General features: G+C 40.8%; 1 protein-coding gene across 3 annotated transcripts; it reads right to left on the reverse strand.

The window, feature by feature from the left end:
- Window positions 1–7,732: 7,732 nt before the first annotated feature.
- On the reverse strand, window positions 7,733–20,793 carry LOC105052206 (probable WRKY transcription factor 49). 3 transcript variants are annotated; one of them, XM_019853269.3, is made up of 4 exons: window positions 20,397–20,786; window positions 20,134–20,277; window positions 18,547–18,961; window positions 7,733–11,808 (listed from the first exon to the last, which is right to left on the reverse strand). In XM_019853269.3, the coding sequence occupies exons 1-4, from the start codon at window positions 20,645–20,647 to the stop codon at window positions 11,677–11,679; spliced, it is 942 nt and encodes a 313-aa protein (XP_019708828.1). In that variant the 5' UTR covers window positions 20,648–20,786; the 3' UTR covers window positions 7,733–11,676. The 3 variants fall into 3 exon arrangements, with proteins under 3 accessions (XP_019708828.1, XP_073100955.1, XP_019708829.1); XM_073244854.1 differs by lacking the exon at window positions 7,733–11,808 and adding an exon at window positions 12,713–18,157 and having other exon boundaries at window positions 20,397–20,793; XM_019853270.2 differs by lacking the exon at window positions 7,733–11,808 and having other exon boundaries at window positions 18,172–18,961; window positions 20,397–20,778.
- Window positions 20,794–26,681: the final 5,888 nt, after the last annotated feature.

Here is a 26,681-nt window from a genome sequence, read left to right on the forward strand (position 1 = left end):
AAAGTACAAGATAAAGCTGAATCCAGCTATATGTGCTTTCAGAGTGATCTTTGAAAGATTCTTGGGCTTTATGTTGTCTAGTCAAGGAATAGAGGCCAACACAAAAAAGATCAGGGCTGTGCAAGAGATGTCTCCCCCAAAGATGATCAAAGAGGTGCAATGTCTTACCAGAAGGGTTGTTGCTTTAAATCAGTTTGTCTCAACATCAGCGAAATGATGCTTGTCCTTTTTTTAGATCTTGAAACAACCAAAAAACATTCAATGGATTGAGGAGTGTCAAAAAACTTTCGCCAACCTCAAAGACTACCTTGGTTCCGCTCCACTACTTGGTAAGCCTGACCTTTACGAAGAATTATTTTTATACCTTATGGTTTCGTCTGTTCATATGAGTGCAGTGCTGGTACAAGAGCGGAGCAAAATTTAAATCGATCTATTATATCAGCTGGATCCTAAGTGACATGGAGATCAGACATTCGAAATTAGAGAAACTGGTTTATGCTCTCATTATTATAGCTCGCAAGCTCTAATCGTACTTTCAAGCTTACACCATCATCCTCCTAATGGACTAGCCAATAAAGGGCATCCTTAATCAGCCAGACACGTTTGGACGAATTGCAAAATGGGTGATTGAATTCTTCGAGTTTGACATCTAGTATCGGCCCTGACCATCCATCAAAGCTCAGGTCTTGGCCGCTTTATAGTCGAGTGTACCATTCCGGATGATCTGATTGAACAGGAAGAAGTCGAGCCACATATTCTGGCCAACGAGGGTCCTTCAGAAGCTAATGATAACTCTTGGATGATGTACGTGGATCGCTCATCCAACTTCATAGGATTCGGGATAAGTCTGATCCTCTCAAGTCTGAAAAGAATAGTAGCCGAGTATACCTTATGCTTCAAGTTTTCAGTGATAAATAATGAAGTTGAATATGAAGCCTTAACTGTAGGACTTCGGATAGCTAGAGAACTGAGAATACAAAATTTGAAGGCTTGCAATGACTCCCAGTTGGTCGTTGGGCACATTCAAGGCAATTATGAGACTTGAGGAGAAAACATGATGAAATACCTCCAGAAGATCAAAGACCTAGCATCTACGTTTAACAAATTTAAGATCCAACAGATATCCAGATCGGAGAACTCTAGGGCAGACTTGTTGTCTAAGTTGGTGATGTTGGTGCCATCTAAATTGCCCAAAAATTTTTTTTTGAGGTGATGAGCTGACCCAGCGTTGAAGAGCTGACAACCATAATGCAGATAGATGAGGAACCCTCCTGGATCGACCTACTAATCAGTTATTTTAAGGAAGGGATGCTGTCCATGGATCGGAAGGAGGCTCGAAAGATAAAGTATCAGTCATCTAGGTACCTCCTTCATGAAGAAAAGCTATATAAGTGGTCTTACTCACTACCTTTTCTCAAATGCTTGCAACCATCTGAAGCCGATTACGGACTCAGAGATGTGCATGAAGTTGTTTACAGGAATCATATCGATAAGATAGCATTGGCTTACAAACTCCTCCGATAGGGCAACTATTGGCCGGCAATGCAAAAGGATTGCGAGAACTATGTGACGTGGTGTGAAAAGTGCCAAAAAAATTCCAACATACAATTGATTGCCCATGGTGCCGATCACTCTCATTTGCACTCTCTGGCTTTTTACACAATGGGGGATGGATATCCTCAGCTCTTTTTCATAGGCCTCAAGTCAATGTAAGTTCTTACTCATCGCTGTGGAGTACTTCACTAAATAGGTAGAGATCGAACCACTAGCCCGCATCATAGAGGCAAGGATGATAAATTTCATCTAAAAATTAATCATATGCCAGTTTGGCCTATCTCGAGTACTGATCACCGACAATGGGTGTCAGTTCACAGGGACTAAGTTTGAAGAGTTCTTTGAAGAACATGAGATCCCACATCACCTTACTTCTATCGTCCATTCTCAGGCCAATGGTGAAGTCGAGGTAACCAATCGCACTATCATGCGAGGGCAGAAGACAAGGTTAGACAAAGTTAAAGGGTTTTGGACCGATGAGCTTTACCATATGCTTTAGGCATACCGGATGGTGCCAAGAGTTCCAACAAGAGAAATCCCTTTCGGCTTAGCCTTTGGGATAGAAGCAGTAGTCCCTATTGAGATTGGGGTCCTATCAGCATGGATGGAGAACTATGATGAGCAGACTAATTCAGAAAGACTGTAGGGTGACCTAGGCCTACTTGAAGAAGTCAAAGAAAGAGTGCGTGTCCGAATGGTAGCTTACCAACATAAGATTGCTCAGTATTACAACTCCAGAGTCTGAAACAAGGTCTTCAGGGTCGGCGACCTGGTCCTATGCAAGATGAAAGTTTTTCAACCTAGGGAGCGAGGCAAGCTAGCCTCAAACTGGAAGGATCCATACTAGGTAAATCAAGTCATCAAGCCAGAAATCTACCAACTAAAACAACTAGATGGAACAACACTCTCCCAACCATGGAATTTGGAGAATCTTCAAATATACTATCAGTAATGTATTACATAACCCTCCTCAATAAAATTTTTATTTTTTGAAAATAATAGTTTTTTGTCTATTCGTCAATCCATAAAAAATCAAAGAAGCCTTTGATCGGCTTTAAAGATAAAAGACAATCTTTGATCGACTAGTTAGTTGAAGGAGCCTTTGATAGGCTTTAAAGATAAAAGATGATTTTTGATCGGCCAGTCAGTTGAAGGAGTCTCTGATCGGCTTTAAAGATAAAAGACAATCTTTGATCGGTCAGTCAGTTTAAAGAGCCTTTGATCGGCTTTAAAGATAAAAGATGATCTTTGATTGGCCAGTCAGTTGAAGGAGTCTCTGATCGGCTTTAAAAATAAAAGATGATCTTTGATCGATCAGTCAGTTGAAGGAGCCTCTAATCTACTTTAAAGATAAAAGATGGTCATTGATCAGCCAGTCAGTTGAAGGTGTTGGATGTATGTCCTAGAAGCCAATATGGTTGACATATTGTAATAACTCTAGGATATAATTTTATATTTAAAATATTGATTTAATCAATAAAAAGATAAATTTTATTTTTATTCAAATATGATGTGTCTTTGAATTATAAATAGAATTAATACTTACCATACATATTCTCAAAGTGTTAAGAATTAGAGACATATATAATTAATTCTAAAATTACTTTCAATCATAGTATCATTATGAGGATGGTGATCGATTCAGATAGACTAACACACAGATCATTTTTTTGAGATAGATGAGTCTCTGATCTATAGTGTGGAGTCACTAAGTGATGAATATGGATAGTTATTAGAGAACAACTAGTATTAAGCATGACTATACGAGAGATCACTTAGATTTCTACTCAATCGTCAGTGATCGTCTCAATACTTTAGTTGTGTAAATGATCTTTTGATTTGTGATGGTATGATTACTCATAATAAGGCTATTGGTGTTTGACTGACATATAAACGTGACCTCATGAGTCCTTGTAGTAAATATTGATAATAGTTGATCCACTGTAGGAGTAGAGTGTGCATCTAGATGAAATTTATCGATCTTAATAAAGAAAAAAAATTCTATAGGATTTAAGAAGCTAAGTCCGTGAGCCTAAGGCCACAACAGTATGATTGATGAAAAAGAGTTTTCATAAGAATCATAATTAGACTTGAGCTAATCAAATCTATTATATGACTGATGATGAGGTTTGATGATTTATCCATAACTTACCATCTAGTCGGAACTCACGATAGATGGACTGAATCACACGAAAACTACACCTTGAGATTCTTTTTTGATTCTATTGGATTACCACTATATACTGCTAAATGTTACTAGTGGATTATGAAAGCTCATCAGGATTGTTCAGGATCGACAATCTTTGATAAGTTAGAGTAAAATTGTTCCAATCCATTGAAAAGAGTTTCAATGATACTGTGATAGAGATCATGGTATATCTTATTACCAGATAGAATTGAATCTATGGGATCACACAATAAAGAGATTAGACCTAGATTAAGTAATTGGACTTATAAAGTCTCAATTAGATTTAGAGAAATTCTATTGGGTTTAGGATAACCTTGCTAGCACAAGATTGAACCCAATTTTTTTTTAATATTTGAATTACTTATGTGATAAGATTAATTCAATTTAATTACCTACTAATGATCTAAATAAATTAGATTCATTGGGCTTCAAATATTAGGTGCCTAGAGTTTTAGATCATATGCATTAAGGGTTCAAATCCTTAATCAATTCCTTGATTGTTTTTTATGGGGCGCCACTTGATTTGATCAAGTATGGACGTATCCACTTTAATTGATGGCGTGAAGGACTAAGGAGGGGTGCACCCTCTCCCTTATATGGCGTATGAAAGAAACCCTAGAGGGTGCCAACCCTTGGCACCCCTTTGTTTCATGTGGGCATGGGCAAAGGCAAGAGTTACAAGGATTCCTAATGCGATTAGGACTTGTATAAGAGGGCTTTTTGATTTTGAATAAGGTTCAAACTCTTTCTCTATTTAAATGACCTTTCCCTAAAGGTCTTAGCATTAGATTTTCAGCAAGCTCTAAGCCTCCTACTAGCCCCCACACCTCCCTCTCTCCTCCCTCTTGGTTCCAACACCCAAGCTTATTGGGCATCTTCCATCTTCCAACGCACAAAGGAGTTAGGGGAGAACATTTTTGGTTGCTGATTTTTAAGTCTTGGTTGCTACAAAATCAAGGAAAAGAGATCAAGAAAAGAAAAGAAAAAAAGATCAAGAAAAAAATTAAAAAATTGATCGTGATCCAGGCTTCATTCAGATTTGCAGGGTGATCGTTCTTAGAGAAGAAAGATCAACATTAAATAAGACTGTTCCAGATTGATCCTGAGTGGATACCCATAGAGGCTGGGTACTTACATAGCTAAGGAAGAACTTACTTTCTTCTAGATCTAGATTCAAAGAAAGAATTAGTGAATCAGGTATGTGATTCGATCACATATTCAATTTCAGCATAAAATCAGTATGTGTTCAATTTTAGAATATGAAGTAGATCCATGTGTTCTTTATTTTATGCATACATATTCTAGATTAAAAGATATTTTAATTTTAATTTTACTATATTATTTTATAAAAAAAATTTTGAAACACACATACATGCGCTAACATGAAATTTCAATAGTGGTATTAGAGCTATGGATTTCATATGCATAAAATTAACATACATATTTTTGAAAAAAATTTTAAAATTTGATTTTAATTGATACATGAGATGTATGGATATTTAATTTGAATCTAAAATTTATTTTAGATCTTAATTTTCAATTTATATATGTAATATGTGAAGGCATGCATAAATCTAAAAATTATTTTGGATTAATTTTTAGTATATATATGTGATGCATGTTTGCATGCTTAAATTTTTAAATTATTATGACGTGATTTATAACTCATATATGAGATGTATGATTATATATTTAGGTTTAAAAATTAATTTAAATTAGATTCATGATTTATATATGAGATATATGATATTATGTCAAGATCTGAATTTTTCTTTAGATCTAAATTTTACATATATATATGAGATATATGCTTGTATGTTAAATTTAAAAATTAATTTCATGACTTAAAACTTATCTTTCATATAAAAAATTTAGATCTAAAATTTAAATTTATGATCTGAAATTTATATTTGTGCATATGGATTTTGATCATAGATAAATCAAAAATTAGATCATATAATTAGATTACATCTAGAGTTTTTGATTTGAACATAATAGGTCTAATTTAATTAAGTAATTGATCAAACCAAGTCAAGTATTGATTAAGGTTAGATCAATTAAGTCTTAGATCATATAATTGTTGTTGATCAAATCGAGTAAATTCTATATATAAAATCGATTAACTAAGGATCTAATTCGACTCGATAGTTTGAGCCTGATTCGCTTGAGTTAACCTATTTAAACCAATTGACCTGTTGGTATCTAAGGCAAGTAATTGAGAGATAGTTATTTAATTGGTTCTATTCGCTGATCTATCCAATTTATTGATGTCTAAGTAAAACAACGGGGGACCCCATCGATCTCAACTTACTTAGTCAATTTAAAAAATTGAGTTTTAAATATGGTTGCTTGGTGGTTTGATTTAGTCCATGTCAATTAGAATAATTATATGATGACTGATTAGATGAGACCTAAATCTAAATCTCTCCTTAAATATTAAATCTAGAGATTTTTCACTATTGTAGATGTGTAGGCATGCTACTGGTGTTGATTGTTTGTAGCTGATCATAGTGGTTCAGTTGCACTGAAAACATACAACCACTCTATTAGCAAAGAGTTACTTCAGGGTAAGGATGGGGTTGAGCCTAATATCTGTCAAATGAGGGATTCAATGATGGCTTTGTACTTGCTTGTAAATGATGGGTCGGGCTTAACTAAGAAGTGTAGTAAATATCTGTTAGATGAGATCATATGACTTAGAGATCAAGTCACTGCAACATGCTTAGAGAAGTATCTGGATAAAGAGTTGTCTATACATCTGTGTACGTATTATCAATATCTGTCAGGTGAGGTGCATAGCATCGATAGGATGGTGCACCCATTAGAAATCTAGTGGTCACGTTAGGATTTTCACTTTCCATCCAGAGAGCGTAGAGATTTAAAAAAATAATGAGAGTTTTATTTGAATGCACCATATCCGAACTGATAACAAGTCGGTCACTACTGAGGGAATCTTGAAGCATTCAAGGGGTACTGTTCTCACTGTGGAATATATTTTTTTATTCAAGAGAAAGTCTGATTAAAAGAAGAAGAGTAAACCTGTGAAGAAGCAAAAGAAGGACAGCAAGCTAAAGAAGGATGTTCTGAAGAAGGCTGCAGTGAAAAGAAAGTATTTTCACTATAATGCTGAAGGCTATTGAAGGAGAAACTATCCACTCTATCTGAAGAGCCTGAAGACTAAGAAAGGTGATACACTTTTTGAAGGTATGTCAAATTTGCTCGTAATTAAATTTAACCTAATGATTTCTTCTGCTTCTAGTTGGGTATTGGACTCTGGTTCTAATGCTCATATATATACTTTAATGTAGAGTCTAATAAAAAATAAAAGATTGAGAAAAAATGACATGATCCTTTGGATCGGTAATGGAATAAAAATTGCGGCAGAAGTCGTTGGCACTTATCCTCTTCGATTATCATTAAGACTTAGATTAGATTTGAAAAAATATTATTTTATATCTGTAGCTAGTCAGAATTTGATTTTCATGTCTGTGCTAGCATAGGATGGTTTTGATTTTAATTTCAATAAAAATTTTTATTTTATTTATTTATAAAATAAATTAATTACATATTATCTTTTGATTGACAGTCTTTATCACTTATATGTTGATGTGAATGTGAATATAAACGAGCAAGTAGTGAGTGTCGTAGGTTAAAAGAGACTTAAAGAAGAAATTAACTAAAAGTACTTGTGGCATCATAGACTAGGTCATATTGGAGAGGACAGATAAACAGACTGAAAAAGGATGGGATCCTTGACTCTTTTAGTTCTAAATCATATCCAGCTTGTAAATTTTGCCTTTGAGAAAAAATAGCCAAGTTACCCTTTGTAGGATATGGGAAAAGGGCCACTGAGCTACTTGCCCTGGTACACCTAATGTGTTTGGGTCATTCGATGTACAGATCAGGGGTGGTTATAGTTACTTCATTATCTTTACCGATGAGCTGTCATAATACGGATATGTATTTATAATGACACATAAATCTACAGTCTTTGAAAAATTCAGAAATAAAGTAGAGAAATAAATAGGTACATCCATTAAGGTTCTTCGATCTGAATGAAGAGATGAATATCTTAGTCAAAAATTTTTAAGATATCTTAAGGACAACAGTTTAATCTCTCAATAGACTCCTCCTGGAACACCTCAGCTCAATGGAATATCTGAGAAGAGGAATAGGATCCTATTAGATATTGTTAGCTCCATGATGAGCTTAATTGATTTATCCTTATATCTTTGGAGATATACCTTATAAGCTGTAATATATCTATTGAATAAGATTATATCAAAATTCATTGCTACCATACCATATGAGATATGGTATAGTAAGAAGCTGAGTCTAGATTATTTAAAGACTTGGGTATGTCCAGCCTATGTCAGAATATAGATGGCTGATAAATTAGAGGATAGATCCGTCATAGCTCATTTTTTATAGAAAATCTAAAAGCAATCATAGGATATTACTTTTATCTTTCACAAGATCACAATGTGATTATGAGTCGTCATGCCAAATTTTTAGAAAACTAGTTTATCAAGGAAGGAGGTAGTAGGAGGTTAATTGAGCTTGAAGAGAAGGTCTCTGAAGAGCAATGAGTTATAGATCTTCAAGAACCTATTATTCATGAGTCAGCAGTTAATGTTCCTCCACCACCTCGTGATCTAGTAGAGTCTCCTATTCTCTCGAAAGGTATATGGGTATGTTTACAGAGGAAGTAGAGAAAATATTCTTTATGAAAGATAAGGCTCATGGAGATGATCCGAATATCTTTGATAAGGTGATGTCTGACATTGATTCTGAAAAATGGTTAGATGTAATAAAGTCAAAAATTGATTCAATACCCTCGAACCAAGTATGGACCTTAGTGGATCCACCTGAAAATATAGTACCTATTGAGTGTAAATGGATCTACAAAAAAAAATGGATGCAGATGAAAAGGTAGAGGTCTACAAAGCTAGGCTCATGGTAAAGATTATAGTCAGCGAGAAGGCATTGACTATCAGAAAATCTCTCGTCTATAGTCATGCTGAAATCCATCCACACTTTGCTTGCTGTTGCAGCCAATTATGATTATGAAATTCGGCAGATGAATGTGAAAACTACTTTCTTAGATAGATACCTTGAGGGAGATTTCTATATGGACCAGTCTTTGGATTTCACATCCGATGATGGTGATCATTGAGTCTGCAAGCTGCAAAGATCTATATACAGATTAAAACAAGCTTCTTGAAGTTGGAATCTTTATTTTGATGATGCAATCCAATTATTTAGTTTTATAAAAAATGAAGAGGAATCCTGTGTATACAAAAGGTTCAGAAGGAGCGCAATAATATTTCTTATATTATACGTGGATGATATCCTTCTTATTGAAAATGACATTCCCATGCTGATCTCAGTCAAAAGATAGTTGTCCAAGTAATTCTCCATGAAAGATCTATGGACAGTATCCTATATTCTTGGAATAAAGATCTATATAGATAGATCTAAGAGGATGCTAGATCTATCACAAAAGCTGTACATAAAGAAAGTGTTGAAGAGATTTAGTATAAAAAACTCTAAAAGAGGACTTCTACCTCTTAGGTATGGTATTCGACTTTTCAAGATGACGTGTCCAACCACATCTGAGAAAGTTTAGTGCATGAGTAGGATTTCTTGTGCTTCGGCCATAGGGAGTCTCATATATACCATACTATGTACTCAATTTGATATTATCTTTGCTGTGAGTGTTACTAGTAGATATCTCGAATCCAGATGAAGAGCATTGGATAGCTTAAAGAACATCCTTAAGTATTTGAGAAGAACTGAGGATTTGTTCTTAGTCTTTGAAGGAGGGTCTAAGTTGTGAGTTGAGGGTTATACTAATTCAGACTTCATGTCTGATCATAATGATAGAAAATCTACATCAAGATATGTATTCGTACATAATGGTAGCGCAGTCAGTTGGAAGAGTTTTCAATAACCCATCATAGCGGATTCAACCACAGAAGTTGAGTATGTCGCTGTTTCGAATGCTGCAAAAGAAGGCTTCTGGTTCAAAAAGTTTATCGTGAAGTTTGGGATAATAACATCGGATGCCATACCACTGTATTATGATAATAATGGAGCCATAGTACTTGCTAAGGAGCCGAAGCCTCATTAGAAATTAAAGCACATCAAGTGGCGGTTCCATATTATATGTGACTACCTCAAAAAAAATATATCGAGATATGAAGAGTAGACTCCATAGATAATGTGAAAGACCCACTGATAAAGTAATTGAGCTAGCCAAAGATGGAAGTTTACCTTGAGAAGATGGGACTTAAATTAGTGGCTAATTAATTTTAATCCAAGTGAAAGATTGTTGGATGTATGTCCTAGAAGCTAATCTAGCTGACACATTATAATAACTCTAGGATATAATTTTATACTTAAAATATTAATTTAATTAATAAAAAAATAAATTTTATTTTCATTCAAGTGTGTTGTATCTTTGAATTGTTCATGAAATTAATACTTACGATACATATTCTCAAGGTGTTGAAAATTAGAGGTATGTATAATTAATTCATAAATTACTCCCATTTATAGTATCATCATGAGGATAGTGATTGATCTAGATAGAATGGTGCAAAGATCGCTTCCTTCATGACAGATGAGTCTCTGATCTACAGTGTAGAGTCACTAAGTGATGAGTACGGATAGTTGTTAGAAAATAACTAGTATTAAATGTGACCATATGAGAGATCACTTGAATTCTACTCAATCATCAGTGATTGTCTCAATGCTGTAGTTATATGAATGATCCTTTGACCTGCGATGGCATGATTACTTATAGTGAGACTGTTGGAGGTTGACTGACATATAAACATAGCCTCATTGAGTCCTTATAGTAGATGTTGATGACAATTGGTCTATTATAGGAATAGGATTCGTATCTAGATAAAATCTATCGATCTTGATAGAAAAAAAAATTCTATAAAATTTGAGAGGCTAAGTCCGTGAGTCTGTGACCACAGCAGTGTGATTGATGGAAAAGAGCTTTCATGAGAATCATAATTGGATTTGAGATAATCAAATCTATCATATGACTGATGATGATGTTTGATAATTTATCCATAACCTGCGATCTAGTTGGGACTCACGATAGAGGGACTGAATCACATGAAAACTATACCTTGAGATTTTTTTTCGGTTCTACTGGATTGCCACTATATATTGCTAAGTGTCACTAGTGGATTGTGAGAGTTCACTTAGGTTGTTCAGGATCGACAATTCTTGATGAGTTGGAGTGAAATTATTCTGACTCACTAAAAAGAGTTTCAATAATACTATGATAGAGATCATGGTATATCTCACTGTCAGACAGTATTGAACCTATGGGGTTACATAACAAAAAGATTAGATCTGAATTAAGCAATTGGGTTTATAAAGTCTCAATTGGATTTAAAAAAATTCTATTGAATTTAGGATAACCTTACTAGCACAAGGTTGAACCTAATTTTCTCTTTATACTTGAATTACTTATGTGATAAGATCAATTCGAGTTAATTATCTGCTAATGATCTAAATGAATTAGATTCATTGGGCTCCAAATGTTGGGTGTCTAAAGTTTTGGATTATATGCATTAAGGGTTCAAACCCTTTATCAATTCCTTGATTATTTTTTGTGGGGCGCCACTTGATTTGATCTAGTGTGGGCGTGCCCACTTTAATTGGTGGCGTGAAGGACTAGGGAGGGGCACACCCTCTCCCTTATATGGCATATGAGAAAAAATCCTAAAGGGCACCAATCCTTATTTTATGTGGGCATGGGCAAAGGCAAAAGCTACAAGGATTCCTAATGCGATTAGGACTTGTATAAGGAGGCCATTTGATTTTGAATAGAATTCAAATATTTTCTCTATTTAAAAGAACCTTTCCTGAGGGTCTTAGCATTAGATTTTCAGCAAGCTCCAAGCCTCCTACCAACCCCCACACCTCCTTCTCTCCTCCCTCTTGGTTCCAATGCCCAAGCTTGTTGGGCATCCTCCATCTTCCAACATCCAAAGGACTTGGGCGGTATCTTTTGGTTGTTGATTTTTAGACCTTGGTTGCTGCAAAATCAAAGAAAGAAGATTAAGAAAAGAAAAGAAGAAAAAGATCAAGAAAACAATCAAAGAGTTGATCGTGATACAGATTTCATTCAGATTCGTAGGATGATCATTCTTCGAGAAGAAAAATCAATATCAAAGAGGGCTATTGTAAGCTGATTCTAAGTGGATACCTGTAGAGGCTGGATACTTGAAAGGCTAAGAAAGAATCTATCTTCTTTTAGATCTAGATTCAAAGAAAGAATTAGTGAATCAGATATGTGATTTGATCACATATTCAATTTCAGCATAAAATTAATATGTATTTGATTTCAGCATATGAAGTAGATTCATGTGTTCTTTATTTTATGCATGCATATTCTAGATTAAAAAATATTCTAATCTCTAATTCTGCTACGTTGTCTAGAAAAAAAAAATTTTAAAACACACATGCATGCGCTCATATAAAATTCCAACAAAAGGAGTCTTTGATCGGCTTTAAAAATAAAAGACGACTTTTGATCGACCAGCCAATTGAAGGAGTCTCTGATCGGCTTTAAAAATAAAAGATGGCTTTTGATTGGTAAGCCAGTTGAAGGAGCCTTTGATCGACTTTAAAGATAAAAGACGATCTTTGATTGATCAGTCAGTTGAAGGAGCCTCTAATCAGTTTTAAAGATAAAAGATGGTATTTGATCGGTCAGTCAATTGAAGAAGCCTCTGATTGGCTTTCATGACAAAAGATAGTCTTTAATCGATTAGTCAGTTGATGAAGCCTTTGATCAGTTTTAAAGATAAAAGATGATCTTTGATCAGCCAGTCAGTTGAAGAAGCTTTTAATTGGCTTTAAATTCGAATGAAATGATATCTAATCAGCCTAATGAAAGAACAATTGTCGATTGAGAGCAAAACATATAACCACAACACATGAGGAGAAGTAAACTAATTTTTAATTGAAAATATTTACAAAGGGTGGTGCTTCAAGCATCACCCCACAAAAAAAAAGAAGAAAAAAGGAAGAAGAGAGCAGAATAAAAGATGAGGAGCTCACTCCTCATCCGAAAAAAAGGTCCCCTCCTCCTCGTCGCTATTGCTAGGGAGGAGGTAGTAAAGATCCAGCTGTGGCATCATCCATCACAATCGGGCCTTACAGTCTTCGAATCTGAAGATAAAGATAGTGGCGGCGATGTCGGTGGCGTCTTCCTCAAACACCATCGAGACCTTGTAGTTTCTAATGTAGCATTCACAGACCGCATGAGGGATCCATTCGGTGGAAGGGGCACTCTCATTCCTGGTAGGGCGGTGGTGCTCGGGGGACGGACGGCATTCGAAAAGAGGGAGACTGGCTGGACCCCTCTCTCTTCGCCTTTTTCTGGGCCTCCTTCGTAGCGGCTCTCCTCTCCTTGATGAGGTTCTTGATGGATTTCTTCGAGGGCATCATGGTGACAAGAAAGATAGGGAGTTTTTGCAATAACTACAAGAGAGAAGATAGCGGATGAAGTCCATGCCAACCCTTGACCCCTTTTATAGGCCCGAACGTCCATACCAACTGCCAATCACCAACCTTGATGGTGTAGCCACCCCCTGGGTCATAAATGGTGCATCTTTCCAACCCTAAAAGTCAGTCCAGATGGCATTTTGTGGATCGAAACACAGCCACATGGCACACTCCAACAGGCCTGATGCCCCATTTCATATTCCATTCCATTGAGAGGAGCGGCGACCATTGTTCCCCATGGCCATCACCCACCCCGATCAAACTCACCTTGGATGTTTTAAGAGTTATGAAGCATCTAGGCACCATCCACAACTAATGCATGGGGCATCTAATAGAAAGAGCACCTAGAAGTCCTCATCAGAAAAGAGGGGTCTTCCGAGCAAGAATAAACGATGATGTCAAATAGCATTACACAACGAAAGAAAAGACAACATAAGATAAGTATTCGCTACTGCATTTATATAACTTATCATGACTACAGGGACATCATCACCCCCAGCTGATGACATTAGGGATTGTTACACTCGATCACAACCAGTGTCGGTCTCTGAAGCCTCATCAAAAATCTCCATATGGTTCTCTTCACCATCAGGACCGAGCTCACGAATCTCCATCCCTTAGGCCTACCCTGGAAGGTAAAAGGCTCGGCATTGCCTTCGGAGGAAAAGTTAGAGAGATCAAGTCCTGAGAATGCTATTTTGATCCAATTCCTGTACATCCAAAAGCCAGCCGTATAGTCCAAATCAAGCATGCGTCAAACCATATCATTCGGAGATGCAAGGTCGACTGATCCTTGCCCGACCAAGCCTCGGGGTCCCATGATCATTGGCCGACTTTCTCTTAGTCTATATTCAGCTACTACATTCCCCAAGCAATTTAGCTTAGAAATTCTCTCTCGAACAGTGCAAAGATCCTTTTAAAGCCATGCCACATGATCGACGAAGCACCCTCTTGCTTCTTTGGTAGTAGTCTCCGATGACTTCAGTTCTGAGATCCTTCCCTAAGACCAATGGAGCCGGCAATGGAGGTGGTGTTGTTTGGCAGTGGCACCCCAGGTGACGTCTTTGACAAGTTTTGACAGCTTTGCAGACTCAGTTGCCAACCGAGCCTTCTCCACGAAGTATGCCACTACATTTCGATGGATGGTTGTCTTCAATCGATCAATTTTCACTGAAGCCTCGTCAAAGGCCCTCTTAGCCTTCAGCAGCTCTTTCTTCTGAGCGACAGCTTTCTTATTCCATTTTTTTTCTCTAGATCACCTATACAGAAACTAATCCTTACTACAGAAGCTACCGATAAGGGCTCAGTGACAAAAATTGAAGGAGTATATCCGTCGAGGATGTGCCAGTACAACTGAACAAGCAAAAAAAAGGCGGTACAAATTTAAAAAAGATAAAACATTGTTTCATTAATAACGGCTTTCCTGCAAGAAGAAAAGAAAAGGAAGAAATACAAGGATGCCTTATCTCCCGACCTCGTCTTGAAGATCAGAGGGATCTGGTGCCACTCCTGAGAGACTTGAGGATGCTTCAGATGGACCGATGGCAGGCGGCAGAGATACTTTGATTGTTGCCTCCTCGCTCGTAACCTACTTCTCGACAGCCATGGAACTAGAAAAAATCAACTTCTTCACGATCTCCTCATCACCCTCGTCCTCGTCTAAGAAGGAGAGGTTGGCTTTAGGGAGTCGGACAGCGAGCAGGTGGTGGTAATCTTTGAATCTGGTCCCATATCCCATATTGAAGGACTCTTGATCGAATGCAACCATAGTGTCATGATACTCCTTTGATGCCATGAAACTGTCGGCCACTTGAGCCATCTCCCACTCAAAATTCATCGAAGCCTTGAAGGACTCCATGGCCAATCAGCGGGCCTCAACAATCTTCTCTTCAGCCTCTCGCTTGGCCTTGACGATCTGGTCCTTGGCCTACTTCTTGGTCTTGGTAGCTTGTTCCTGGACCTTCTACTCGATCTCGGTGAGCTTTGTATTAACCTCCTGAAGTTCCTCCCCATTCCACATTAGATTGGTGCAAACTTTATTGAGGGACTCTCTTAGCTTATCAGCCTCCCTCTTTGTTGCATCGACTTGCGCATGCACCTTCGCAACATTGGACTCGATCGTCTGGTGCAAACTCCTATTGATCTCTATTCTACACGCAAGCCCCAAAAGGACGATCAAAAAATGAAGCATCTGCATAGAAACCACGACTAGTAAAAAGAGGAGAAGAGAAGCCAAAGGATAAGATAAAGAACAAGAAAAGCACCTGGTGCATGGTAATCATGGAGTGCCATTGTAGGTCATCAAAAATCATATTGTCGATGCCCCTTAGCTCTACTGGAAGCATCGACCTTTCGATTAGCTCTCTGACAATCCTCCAGTCATCAAATGACACATTTTCTTAGATAGAGGTAAGGAGGGCGTCAGAATCTATTTGGTTTGTGGGACGAGGCATGTTGCTTGGGCTTGCAGCAGAAGGAAGCTAAGCAGAAGGAGGCTGAGCCCTAGCTTCATGAGGAGACATTAGGGAAATAGGTAAGGGAGCCACCGATGGCAGAGACGTTGGCACTGGAGTGACCACAGAAGATAGAGCCACAGTCGATGGAGATAGACTCGAAGGAGGAGTCGCCAGCACAACTATTGTCTCGACTGCTGAGACCCACTCATCCGTAATCTTTTCTCGATGGACCAATGGCCTCTTGGACGTACCTCTGAGTGTCGGATTTTTCTTTTTCTTCGAAAAGTTCCACTTTATCTTGACGATGTCCTCAGGCCTTATCTTTATAAATACCCAAACATAGTCAGAAGTATAAAAGAAAGAAGCGAAAAGGTGGGTAACTATGGTACTCACCCCTGGGGTCAGCCTGACTGAGTCCAGCATTAAAGAAGACCTCATCGAACAACAACTCATTAGCCCAGGGAGCTTTGAAGTCCTTGAGGATCTTAAAATGACTCTCTTCCTCGGCCTCCAACTTTGAAATTTTGAATGCTGAAGCCTCCAGCCGACCCCAACTCAGCAAGTCCTAGTCCTCCACCAGAGAACTAGGCATGAACAAAAATTGCTCCTTTCAGCCATGGATGGAGGTAGGAGTGCCCTTTATCAAGGAAGAAATCTCTCTTTGAGAAGAGAAGTACCACCAGTACTTAGCATATAGATGCCTCTTGATGGTGAAGAAAGAATAAAAAAGAAAAATAGATGGCTGAATATTAGCCATGACACAGATGACCAGAAAATCTACTACAAACCTAAAAGAATTTTGGATCATGGCATAAAGTAAAAGACCATAAAAATGGAAGACATCAAGGATAAAAGGAGGAACAAAAAATCTTAAGCCCACTTGGAGTGCTTCCTCATTTACGCTAAGCCAACCGGAGGGCGGGTTATCTGCACAATCGTCTACCTTAGGAGGATCAAGATCAAAATCTGGAGGGATTCCATACCAAACCCATATCCAGCTCAAGTCATCCGAATTCAGTACAGAACAATGGGTGCTAGGCCCAATCTCACTATAATCGGCCATCTCCGAATAAAAAGGCTAGAAGGTAGTCTAGAGAAAAAAGGAAAGAATAGAAAAATGAATAGGCGAGAAAGAAAACCCACATGAAAACGAAAGGAGGAAATAGAGGAATGAAGTGGCTGGAACCTTCGAAAGCCCCTCCGAGGAATCTCACCATAGATGAAAAAGAAGAACTTGTTGTTCCGAGAAGCTATGGTGAAGGCAAAAAAGAGAAAAAGAGAATGGAAGGACCTAGCAACAATTGAAAAGGCTAGGACAGGTGCTTCCCCTATTTATGGTTAGAAAAAAATAATCTCCAGATATTGCATCATTTTTTGTCCAATAACCCATAGTGCGTGGCACACATGGCATCTCCCTACTTGGTTAGCCGCTATCGCCAGTTGGGCAAATTAGCGTCATAATTCAAAAAGAAGATTTTGAAATAACGTCCATTTAATTTCGTCATGATGGCTTAAGTTGCGCTGCCTCATTACTGTCCCAAAAATCATGCTTGTCCTATCAACTGAAAGACTTTTTCACATCTTCGGTTTAAGAAAGCAAATATACTCCCTTCATCTGACTAAAGTCGGACTTGAGAGAAAAGGGACATGTGTTTGAAAAAATTCCGCACGGACCGATGATATAAAAAAATCCATGACCCAAGATGTCCAAACACTGGGCCCGCCTACTGAAGCTCTTGTCGACTCATAGTCGGCCATAACCCTTGTCGAGCTAGTCCTCACTAGCTGCCTGATCAATGCTTCACCCCCCAAGCAAATGGAAGCCAGTCGACCATCACTCAGCAATCCTTGTGCATCATCATCGATATCTCCTCATCAGCCGACTCCTATATCCCCGGGCCGATGAATCGACGGTGCGTTCAAATGGCCAGGCCTTTGGCCCTCGACTTCCTCAACCAAAGGCAATAAAAGACAATTGACCCTCAGTCATCATCCAACCCTTGTCTCAACAATGCCCAGTTGGCAACTCAATTCAAAATACAACGCCTGCTGGGCGACAACTATCGCTAAATTAATAAGGTAACTACAATCGCCACATCCTCGAAATCTCGAGCGATGGTTTCGCATCCTATGAATCGCATCCTGATCAAACGGGATCGTGCCAAGCAACTTGCTAACTGAAGCTCCAGTCCTCCGCCTATAAAGGAGACTTAAAGAGGATCCCAAAAAAATATGCTATTACTCTGTCTCTCACACTTCTCCATCTATTGAACGAGAGTTCTAACTTGAACATTGGAGGATCCTCGCCGGAGTAACCTCCGGTCAGGACTTTTATGCAGGTCACACTCCCGAGAGGTCCACTTCGCCGCCAACTCCAGCATCCCAGTATCGTATGGATTCTTGCACCAACAAAGACCAACTTGGTGATCCCCATGCAAAAAAGCTAGTATTAATTATGTATATAACAAGCCTACCAACCATTCTTACATGTTCTAATTACATGTAGCATGCAGTACTTCATGACCACCCTACCTCTCATTTTTCTTTCATTTAAGTGTTACACTGTGTGAAAGAGAAGCTAGAACTGGGACCCACAAGTGCCATGGAGTACCCAAAGGAAGTATGAAACTATAGAACAATTACCGTTCCATCATTTTGTCACCTAAAGTTATGTTAGAAGGCATGCACTGGATCGTGATGAACTGAAATGGGAGGCTAAGAATGGGATGAAGAGTTGGAAGGAGAAGTTGCCTGAGAGGAAGAGGGAGGATCATATATAGAGGTGGTAGAGTCGCATGGCTTCCTCACCAGCAAGGGTACAATATCTTCCAGCAGGCCTTGGGGGCACTGCACATTGTCTTGCAGGAGCTCGCGCTGTATGCTCTGTTCCCCGACTACAGGATTCGGTAGAGCATCCACAAGGAGCCTTAGTTGAGGGCTCTTCTCACAAGCAATCACAAGCTGCTGCTGCTGCTGCTGCTGTGTCGTTGACGCTTCCGGCTCTGGGGGTCTCGCATCCGGGCTCTTGGGCTGGACCTTGGGCTTCTTTGGCACATGAAGACTTGTGGCAGAGTTCCCCTTAGACCGGGACAAGAAGAAATTGGAGTAGGCATAGTGGAGGTGGAGGCCTTCATAGGTGATGATCAGCATCTCTGGATCTTCCGTGGATCTCTCTACTTGCTTCTTAGCATTGCAACGTGGGTCTGTGCACCTGTAGTAACTCCTGTTTGCCAAGGAAAAAAAGAAAAAATAAAAAATAAAGGAAAAGCTGTGAGCATATTGAAGATGGAAGAGAACATAGGAGAACAAGATCATAATTGCTCGGTTGACATTTCATATGCAAAAGTGACAGCAACTCTGCGTTCCATCTTGGCATTCAGTGTTGGGATGGCGACATTGAACTACCAGGCTTTAGCACAAATTGGTATTATCCAATCTCATGGCTAGCTTAAATGCAAGATCCTCTATTAAGTGTCTTGGATCGTTTATGGTGAATTCAAATCATTCAGGCTTTGCGTGCATGCCCTCTGGGACAATTCTGGTCGTGGACTTAAATGGCTTGTTGCCTGGCTTGGAAGTTAACTACCCTATAACATCTTTTCTGATTTAGATGGGAAGAAAGACACTGGTTTTATGCGGAGTATATAGCGTGGTATCCAAGACCACTAAGGGGTGCACTGCAAATAGGTGCATAATAAGATGAGAATAGCACTTGAGAAAGGGAAGTAATGCGACTGATGCCGCTGCTACTTGCACACCTTTCATAGTTCTGGAAATTTAGGGTAACTTAACGTGACGTTATGATGTCACCAAGAATTTTGGGCGCAGAAGACAGGGAGAGGAGCTACTCTAATTGGAATCTCGACATGTCTATAACCTACTATGCTTCGAATCTAGGGATATTAGCTGGTAGGAAAGTCTGGCATAATATCTAAGAGCTAGATCTTGTCAGCTGCTGTTGGAGAAACTCCATGTCTGGTACTATAGGAATGTTGTGGCTTGCAAACAAACAGGGTATGGGAATGGTGACAAAGTTTTGCCAAATGATTAACTTTCTTTTGGCAAAACAGCGTCAAGCGACCTCATAGACAGCTGATCAACTTGGGCAAGAAATTTTAGCATTCAAAGCAAGCCATACCGATACCGAACCGGACGATATATGTGGAGCATATAGTACCGAACTGATATATGGTATGCAGTAAAATGATGGTGCTGGGACAGGGCTCGGTACCCGGATGGTGTTTCTTGATTCAAGGAATTTGGAGGAAGCCAATTTTGTCGAGAAATGGGTTTGAAAGTAAAAGATTTTAGCTCGCGGAAAAAGAGCATGCCTTGCAAGTCACCTCTCTTTTGAGGGTAAAATATGTAAAATTGCTATTGGGACAAGAAACAAACCTTGGGTTTGGGTTGTTCTTGATAGATTTCTGACCGTACTTCCTCCACCTAAAACCATCATCGTTGAGTTCATTCCCACGGCTCTTGATCCTTAGCGTATATTTTTTCTTCATTTTACCTGATCCTATCTCTGGAAATGAAAACCTGCAATAAAGAGAATCGGATTCTCTGATATTAATACCAGAGAAGTACTAAGCCGGCAAATAATCTGGAGAGCAAGAACACTTAAGCCTTGCAGGAGAGAAGCAGATCAGCGAACATACAGGACTTGAGAACCACAGGGGCCGTGTTGATAGCTCATGGACAATGCACTCTCGATGTCTCCTATCGTTGGGCCAGAGTAGACTGATGAGATGAGCTTGTCGATTACGGACTTTTGGCAAGCAACGTGTTTGGCTTCCTTGGCCTCAGGTGGGACGAAGAGATGAGGGGACTCCTCGTGAAGGACCCCATGGATGAGTTCTCTCATCGACCCATCAGACCAAGTGCCCTCTGATTCAAACACTTTTTCCATGAAAATTGATGAAAAATGGTTTGCTTTGGGGAGGAGAAGGAAGCCAGAGGAGGGCAGAGCTCGTGTAAGAAGGAAGCCGTGGAGCTCTAGACAAAATAAATCTCAATTGACGTGGCTAGAGTTACCATTTTATATTTTGTTCTTTTTTCTAAATATCAGTTGTGTATTCTCTGATTCCAATTAGCTGATGCAAACTGTAAACTTTTATATTCACTGACTTTCTACAAATAATATGGACAAGTGATGTGGAACATTTTCCATCACTCACTCACCTCCATTATGCAGAAAATAAAAAAAGAACGAAGCGGAGGGAGCCTGACGTAGAAAAGCCGCAGTTTATTTTCCGTTATCCGTAAATTGCATTCCCGTTACTTTCGAAACGTTATGGGCGAGCAAACACGCTTCTCTTTCCTACTAAGAAATTGGCACGCTGGCTAGAGATCGAGGAAAGGCCTCGAACAATTGAATACTCCCACCTAACCATTCTCCTTCTCCCTACCAACAGCAGTCAATTCCTTCAATTTCCAACAGGGACTTTGCCAGTCGTTTTATCAGATTATTAATTATAATAATATTATTATATAAGCTCTACTCAGGGTCCATCGTACACCTATCTATCATTTTGTCATGTTCATGAAAAAATGGCTAGCATATATGTATGATAAAAATCCATTATGATTTATTGTTAGGATTTGACGTCTTGAGATTCAGCCTACATTGAGCCCACAGCGAGGTTCGCGGCGAAAAACGGAGTCCAACGAGACCAAGATCACCTGAATCGGAGCTCGAATGGAAGAGATACGAGCTTTTGAAGTCGGCACGAGCTTCGAGGCGACGGAGGACCACCGGTGACCGGCGGCGGGCGGCAGGGGCGCGGCCGCAGGCGGCTGCGCATGGGACGCGCGACCCAAGCCCGCGCGGGACACGCGACCTAGGCCCGCGGCCCAGGCGGGCGTGCGGCCCAGGCGCGTGCAGGCCCACGCGCAGGCGCGGCCCAGGCTCGCGCGCAGGCGCGGCCCAGGCTCGCGCGCAGGCGCGGCCCAGGCACACGCGCGTGGGCCGGCCCAGGCCCAGGCAGCCTGCTGGCCCCTTTGCCCCGGTCCACCATGGACCGGGCGGTCCACGGCTGGGCCTGTGGACCGCGTGGGCGTTTCCCACGCGTTTCACGCGATCCACGGTACTATTCCATGGACCGGTCATGATCGGACAGTCCAGGGAGATTCCGGTGACGATCCGACAGTTGAGGAGGTTGATTTGGCTTGTTTAGGACTCTTAAACCTAATCTAATTAGGTTTAAACTCTATTTAACCCTTTAAAAGGGCCTTGTGACGAACAGAGGAAGCAGTGGTTCGGATTTGCGCCGTACGAAGCCCGTACGAACCCGAGAAGAGAGAGAGAGGCGAGAGTGCTGAGAGAGAAGGAGCATGAGGCTCCTAGATAGCGGTCGCTAGGCTCTTCAGGGATTCAGGGGGGTCTCCAAGAGAGAGAGAGCTTTTGTGAAGGGAACTTCTAGAGAGAGAGAATTGGGTGTACAAGAGTTGAGGGTGAGGTCTCCTCTTGTAAATGTTTTTTTTCATAGTGAAGTTTGCATGCCCCGTGGAGACGAGCCCTTTTGTGGCTGATCCACGTATTTTGATTATTTTTCTTTTGTTTTGTTTCTTCTTTTTTCCTACTGCATCGCGTGGTACTGAAAAGATCTTGGGAGGTGGTATCCTGGCCAGACATCCATCCAACAAGTGGTATCAGAGCAAGGCGGTACAAGGACGTAGATTGCAGTGGTGGTGAGCAAAATTGAAGATGGAGAAAACAGGAACAATCAAGATGGAGATCAACAAGTTCAATGGTAAGAGTAATTTCTCCTTGTGGCAGGCAAGGGTGAAGGACGTGCTCATCCAACAGGGGTTGATCGATGCTCTCTTGTACGATGAGAAGCCGACCACCATGGAGGTGCAGAATTGGAAACGGCTACAGATGCAGGCGGTGAGTACCATCCTCATGTACCTGACGGATGAGATGGTGATCCATGTGCTGAGCGAGACTTCCCCGACGGTGCTGTGGTCGAAGCTCGAGGAGTTGTACATGGCGAAGTCTCTCACCAACACTCTTTTCCTCTGGAGGCAGTTTTACCAACTGCGGATGATTGAGGGATAGAGCGTGCAGGAGCATCTCAGCCACTTCCAGAAGATCCTCACCGACCTTCTCAGCATTGGCGAGAACATTGAGGAGAAGACCAGGGCGCTGGTTTTGCTGGCGTCGCTTCCCCCTTCGTACGAGTCCTTGGTGACTGCTCTTCTAGTGGAGAAGAGCACTATCAAGATGGACGAGGTCACCGCGGCGATACTCCAGAACGAGGTTCTCAGGAGGGAGAACCCAGCTTCGAGCTCAGGTGGCGGTAGCTCAGCTTTGGTGGCTTCTGGAGGAGCAGGAGGCGGTAGACGGAGCGACAGGAGATCGCAACGAGGGCGGTCCAAGTCCAGGAGGGACTTGAGCAAAACCAGGTGTTACCGGTGTGAGGAGTTAGGGCATCTAGCCAGAGATTGCCCTCAATTGAAAAATCAGACGGTGGCTGCTGTAGCGACGACCGACAGTGATTTAGATGGAGATGTCCTGGAGATATCTGACGAGGTATCTACTTCTTCCCAGCAGTGGATATTAGATTCTGCATGCCCCTATCATGTGTGTTGCAGAGAGGAGCAGTTTGACTCCCTGAAAAATAGTGAGGGCACTGTATATTTGCCAGATAGATCGAGCTGTGCGATCAGAGGCATTAGGACGGTCAGCTGGAGGACACATGATGGTGCAGTGAGAAGATTGGGGGAGGTCCGATACATACCCAATTTCAGACGGAATCTTATCTCACTTAGCAGACTAGATTCGAGAGGCTACAGGACGGTAGCTGGTGGAGGAATCCTGAGGGTGCTACACGACGATAGGATTGTGCTGGAGGGAAAGAAAGGGAGCAGAGGATATTATTACCTAGCAGGGAGCCCAGTGCGAGGTGGAGCTTTGGGAGTCAGGTGGAGCTCAGAGCGAGGTGGAGCTTCGGGAGGCGGATCGGGCATGAGACAGGAAACTCGGGAGGATGAGAGGCGACGTCGCAAGGTGAGATTCCTATTGCTGCAGGATGATGCCCTGAGTAGGTCTCAGGTCAGGAGGAGCACAGCATACGACGGAGATGAGATCGAGCAGCCTAGCTCGACTCCCATGTTTGCCCATCCATGATCAGCAGGCGATTGCCCTAGGGCATGGGGGCGAGGAGATCCAGAAGCTCTCAGAGTTTGGAAGAGGCTGAATATCGGGTCGAGGTGGAGATTGTTAGGATTTGATACCTCGAGATTCAGCCCACATTGAGCCCACAGCGAGGTTCGCGGTAAAAAATGGAGTCCAACGAGACTAAGATCACCTGAATCGAAGCTCGGATGGAGGAGATACGAGCTTTTGAAGTTGACACGAGATTCGACGCGGCGGAGGACCGTCGGCGACCGGCAGTGGGCGGCAGCGGCGTGGCCGCAGGCGGTGGCAAGCAGGATGCGCGGCCCAGGTGGGCGCGCGGCCCAAGCGGGCGCGTGGCCCAGCCGGGCGCGCGCGCAGGCGCGGCCCAGGCGCGCGCGTAGGCGCAGCCCAGGCCCAGGCGGCCTGCTGGCCCCTTTGCCCTGGTCCACCATGGACCGGGCGGTCCACGGCTGGGCCTGTGGACCGCGTGGGCGTTTCCCACGAGATTCACGCGGTCCACGGCACTATTTCGTGGACCGATCACGATCGGACGGCCCAAGGAGATTCCAGTGACGATCCGACGGTTGAGGAGATCGATTTGGCTTGTTTAGGACTCTTAAACCTAATCTAATTAGGTTTAAACTCTGTTTAATCCTTTAAAAGGGCCCTGTGACGAACAGATGAAGCAGTGGTTCGGATTTGCGCCGTACGAAGCCCGTACAAACCCGAGAAGAGAGAGAGAGGCGAGAGTGCTGAGAGAGAAGGAGCAGGAGGCTCCTGGACAGCAGTCGCCAGGCTCTTCAGGGGTTCAGGGGGGTCTCCAAGAGAGAGAGAGCTTTTGTGAAGGGAACTTCTAGAGAGAGAGAATTGGATGTATAAGGATTGAGGGTGAGGTCTCCTCTTGTAAAATTTCTTTTTCATAGTGAAGTTTGCATGTCCCGTAGAGGCGAGCCCTTTTGTGACTGATCCACATATTTTGATTGTTTTTCTTTTGTTTTGTTTCTTCTTTCTTCCTGCTTCATCGCGTGGTACTGAAAAGATCTTGAGAGGTGGTGTCCTGGCTAGACATCCACCCAATATTTATCCTATTTTGTCTCCTACTCTTTCATATCTAGGTATAATCCAGTAATCAGTGATGCGTTTGGAAGCACAAAGCCGGTCTTGAATCCGTCACTTTTATCCAAAATTAAAAAAATAAATATTATAAGTCTGCATATTTGAAGCTCCCTTAGATTTGAGATAAAAATTTAAAATATATTTTTTTGATAAAAAATATATTTATGAACTTCTATATATATATTGTTGGTACATATAAATTGATTTTATTGTCAAGCCACGAGGCAACATTAAAATCATTTGAGAATTATATTAATCAGAATATATTTATAGATCAAGTTAACTATTTACCAATGTGCGTTAACCTTTAGCTCAACTCTATGATGATCTGAATAGACCATAGCTAGTTTTTGATGAAACATGATCAGATCGGTTGCTTATCGATCTACCATATGAGACATCATACCAAGACCGATGTGATTGATATGATTCTAAAGCATACGGATAGTTGTCTTATAGTTGTTAGCTAACTCAATAGCAACTATCTTTCAGTCATATTATAGTTAATTTCTATGTGGATAAATAACTTACGATCTCCATACAGTTGATCATTCTATTATAATAAACTAACGGCCTCACAAACTCGCCTAACGGTCTAACGACCTATGGAAGCCCCCTCTATATAAAGAGGGGCAGGGTACCCTCCACAAAATAAGTTAAAACTCATAGAACTGAGACTCTGTTAAATCATTTTTAGCTCCCCACTAAAGAAAATAAGAGTCCTCATTTTACTCTCTCAAAATTCTCTTTTTTGTCTTTCATTTTTTTTCATTTCCATTGCTGATTCATAAGGCCCCGGCTAATTTAATCAGTGAAGGATCCTAATCCGTAGGGTAATCCACCGAATCCAGGACTTCTTTTACAGAATTTTCTGTGGATTTCACCAAAATTTTTCTCAAAAGCACTCCAGCTCGATCTAGGACCGATTTTGCCATCTATATCCTTTGGAGTCCTGCGACATCATATATATGTGTGTGTGTGTTGCTACAAGTCCGCGATACAATACTGGAGTTGGATGCTATTTGAAAAGCCAGATGTCGAAGAGAACCTACAAGAAAAAACACGCTTGTTGGAGATTTTTCGATAGAAAACTCTCCGATGCTTAAGTTAGTCAGAGCTAGTTTGAGAATAGTAAATAAAAAAAAGTGGAAGAGTGAGAGAATGGGAGATGAAGTAGTGGTGTGCTATCTTTTTTTCCAATTTAACTTATTTGAAGATCTCCTTGGTATCTCTTTATATAAAAATGGAGTTATAGGTCATTTAGCCGGATTCTCTAGACCGTTATGCCAGATCCTTTTAGGCCACTAAGCCACGCTCTGATAGATCATTAAGATAGGAGATATTCCCACTATCGTATGAATCAAAGTTGTTAGATGATTGTAGATTTTATTCATATGGATTGGTAAGCTGGCCGTCTAAGATGGGCATAGAGTCAAGATCCCAAGCCGATGCTTGTGTTTGAGGTGGTTCTGTCAAGTTGGCTTGGACGCATTCCAAGAAGAAAGGTTGTTTTAATGGATAAATCATCTCCATAATAATATATATATTTGTTATAATATTATTATTTTTATCAATGAATCTAGTTTTAAAAGAACTAAGAGAGAGAGAGTGAGAGAGAGAGAGAGATGTTTATAAAGGAATTTCATCTCCAATATTGGGAGAAGGCTCATTTCAAGAGGCCAGAGTGCATGATCCCTAAGGAAGT

This window comes from Elaeis guineensis, chromosome 10 (genome assembly GCF_000442705.2).
Source record: "Elaeis guineensis isolate ETL-2024a chromosome 10, EG11, whole genome shotgun sequence".
Lineage (NCBI taxonomy): Eukaryota > Viridiplantae > Streptophyta > Magnoliopsida > Arecales > Arecaceae > Elaeis > Elaeis guineensis.

Excerpts from the sequence above, each read along its gene's own strand:
- LOC105052206 (XM_073244854.1), bottom strand. The coding sequence starts at position 20,647 with ATGGAAAAAGTGTTTGAATCAGAGGGCACTTGGTCTGATGGGTCGATG. Across the intron at positions 20,278-20,396 it reads CCCTGTGGTTCTCAAGTCCT|GTTTTCATTTCCAGAGATAG; the intron begins GTATGTTCGCTG and ends TCTTTATTGCAG. Across the intron at positions 18,962-20,133 it reads AAGAACAACCCAAACCCAAG|GAGTTACTACAGGTGCACAG; the intron begins GTTTGTTTCTTG and ends CTTGGCAAACAG.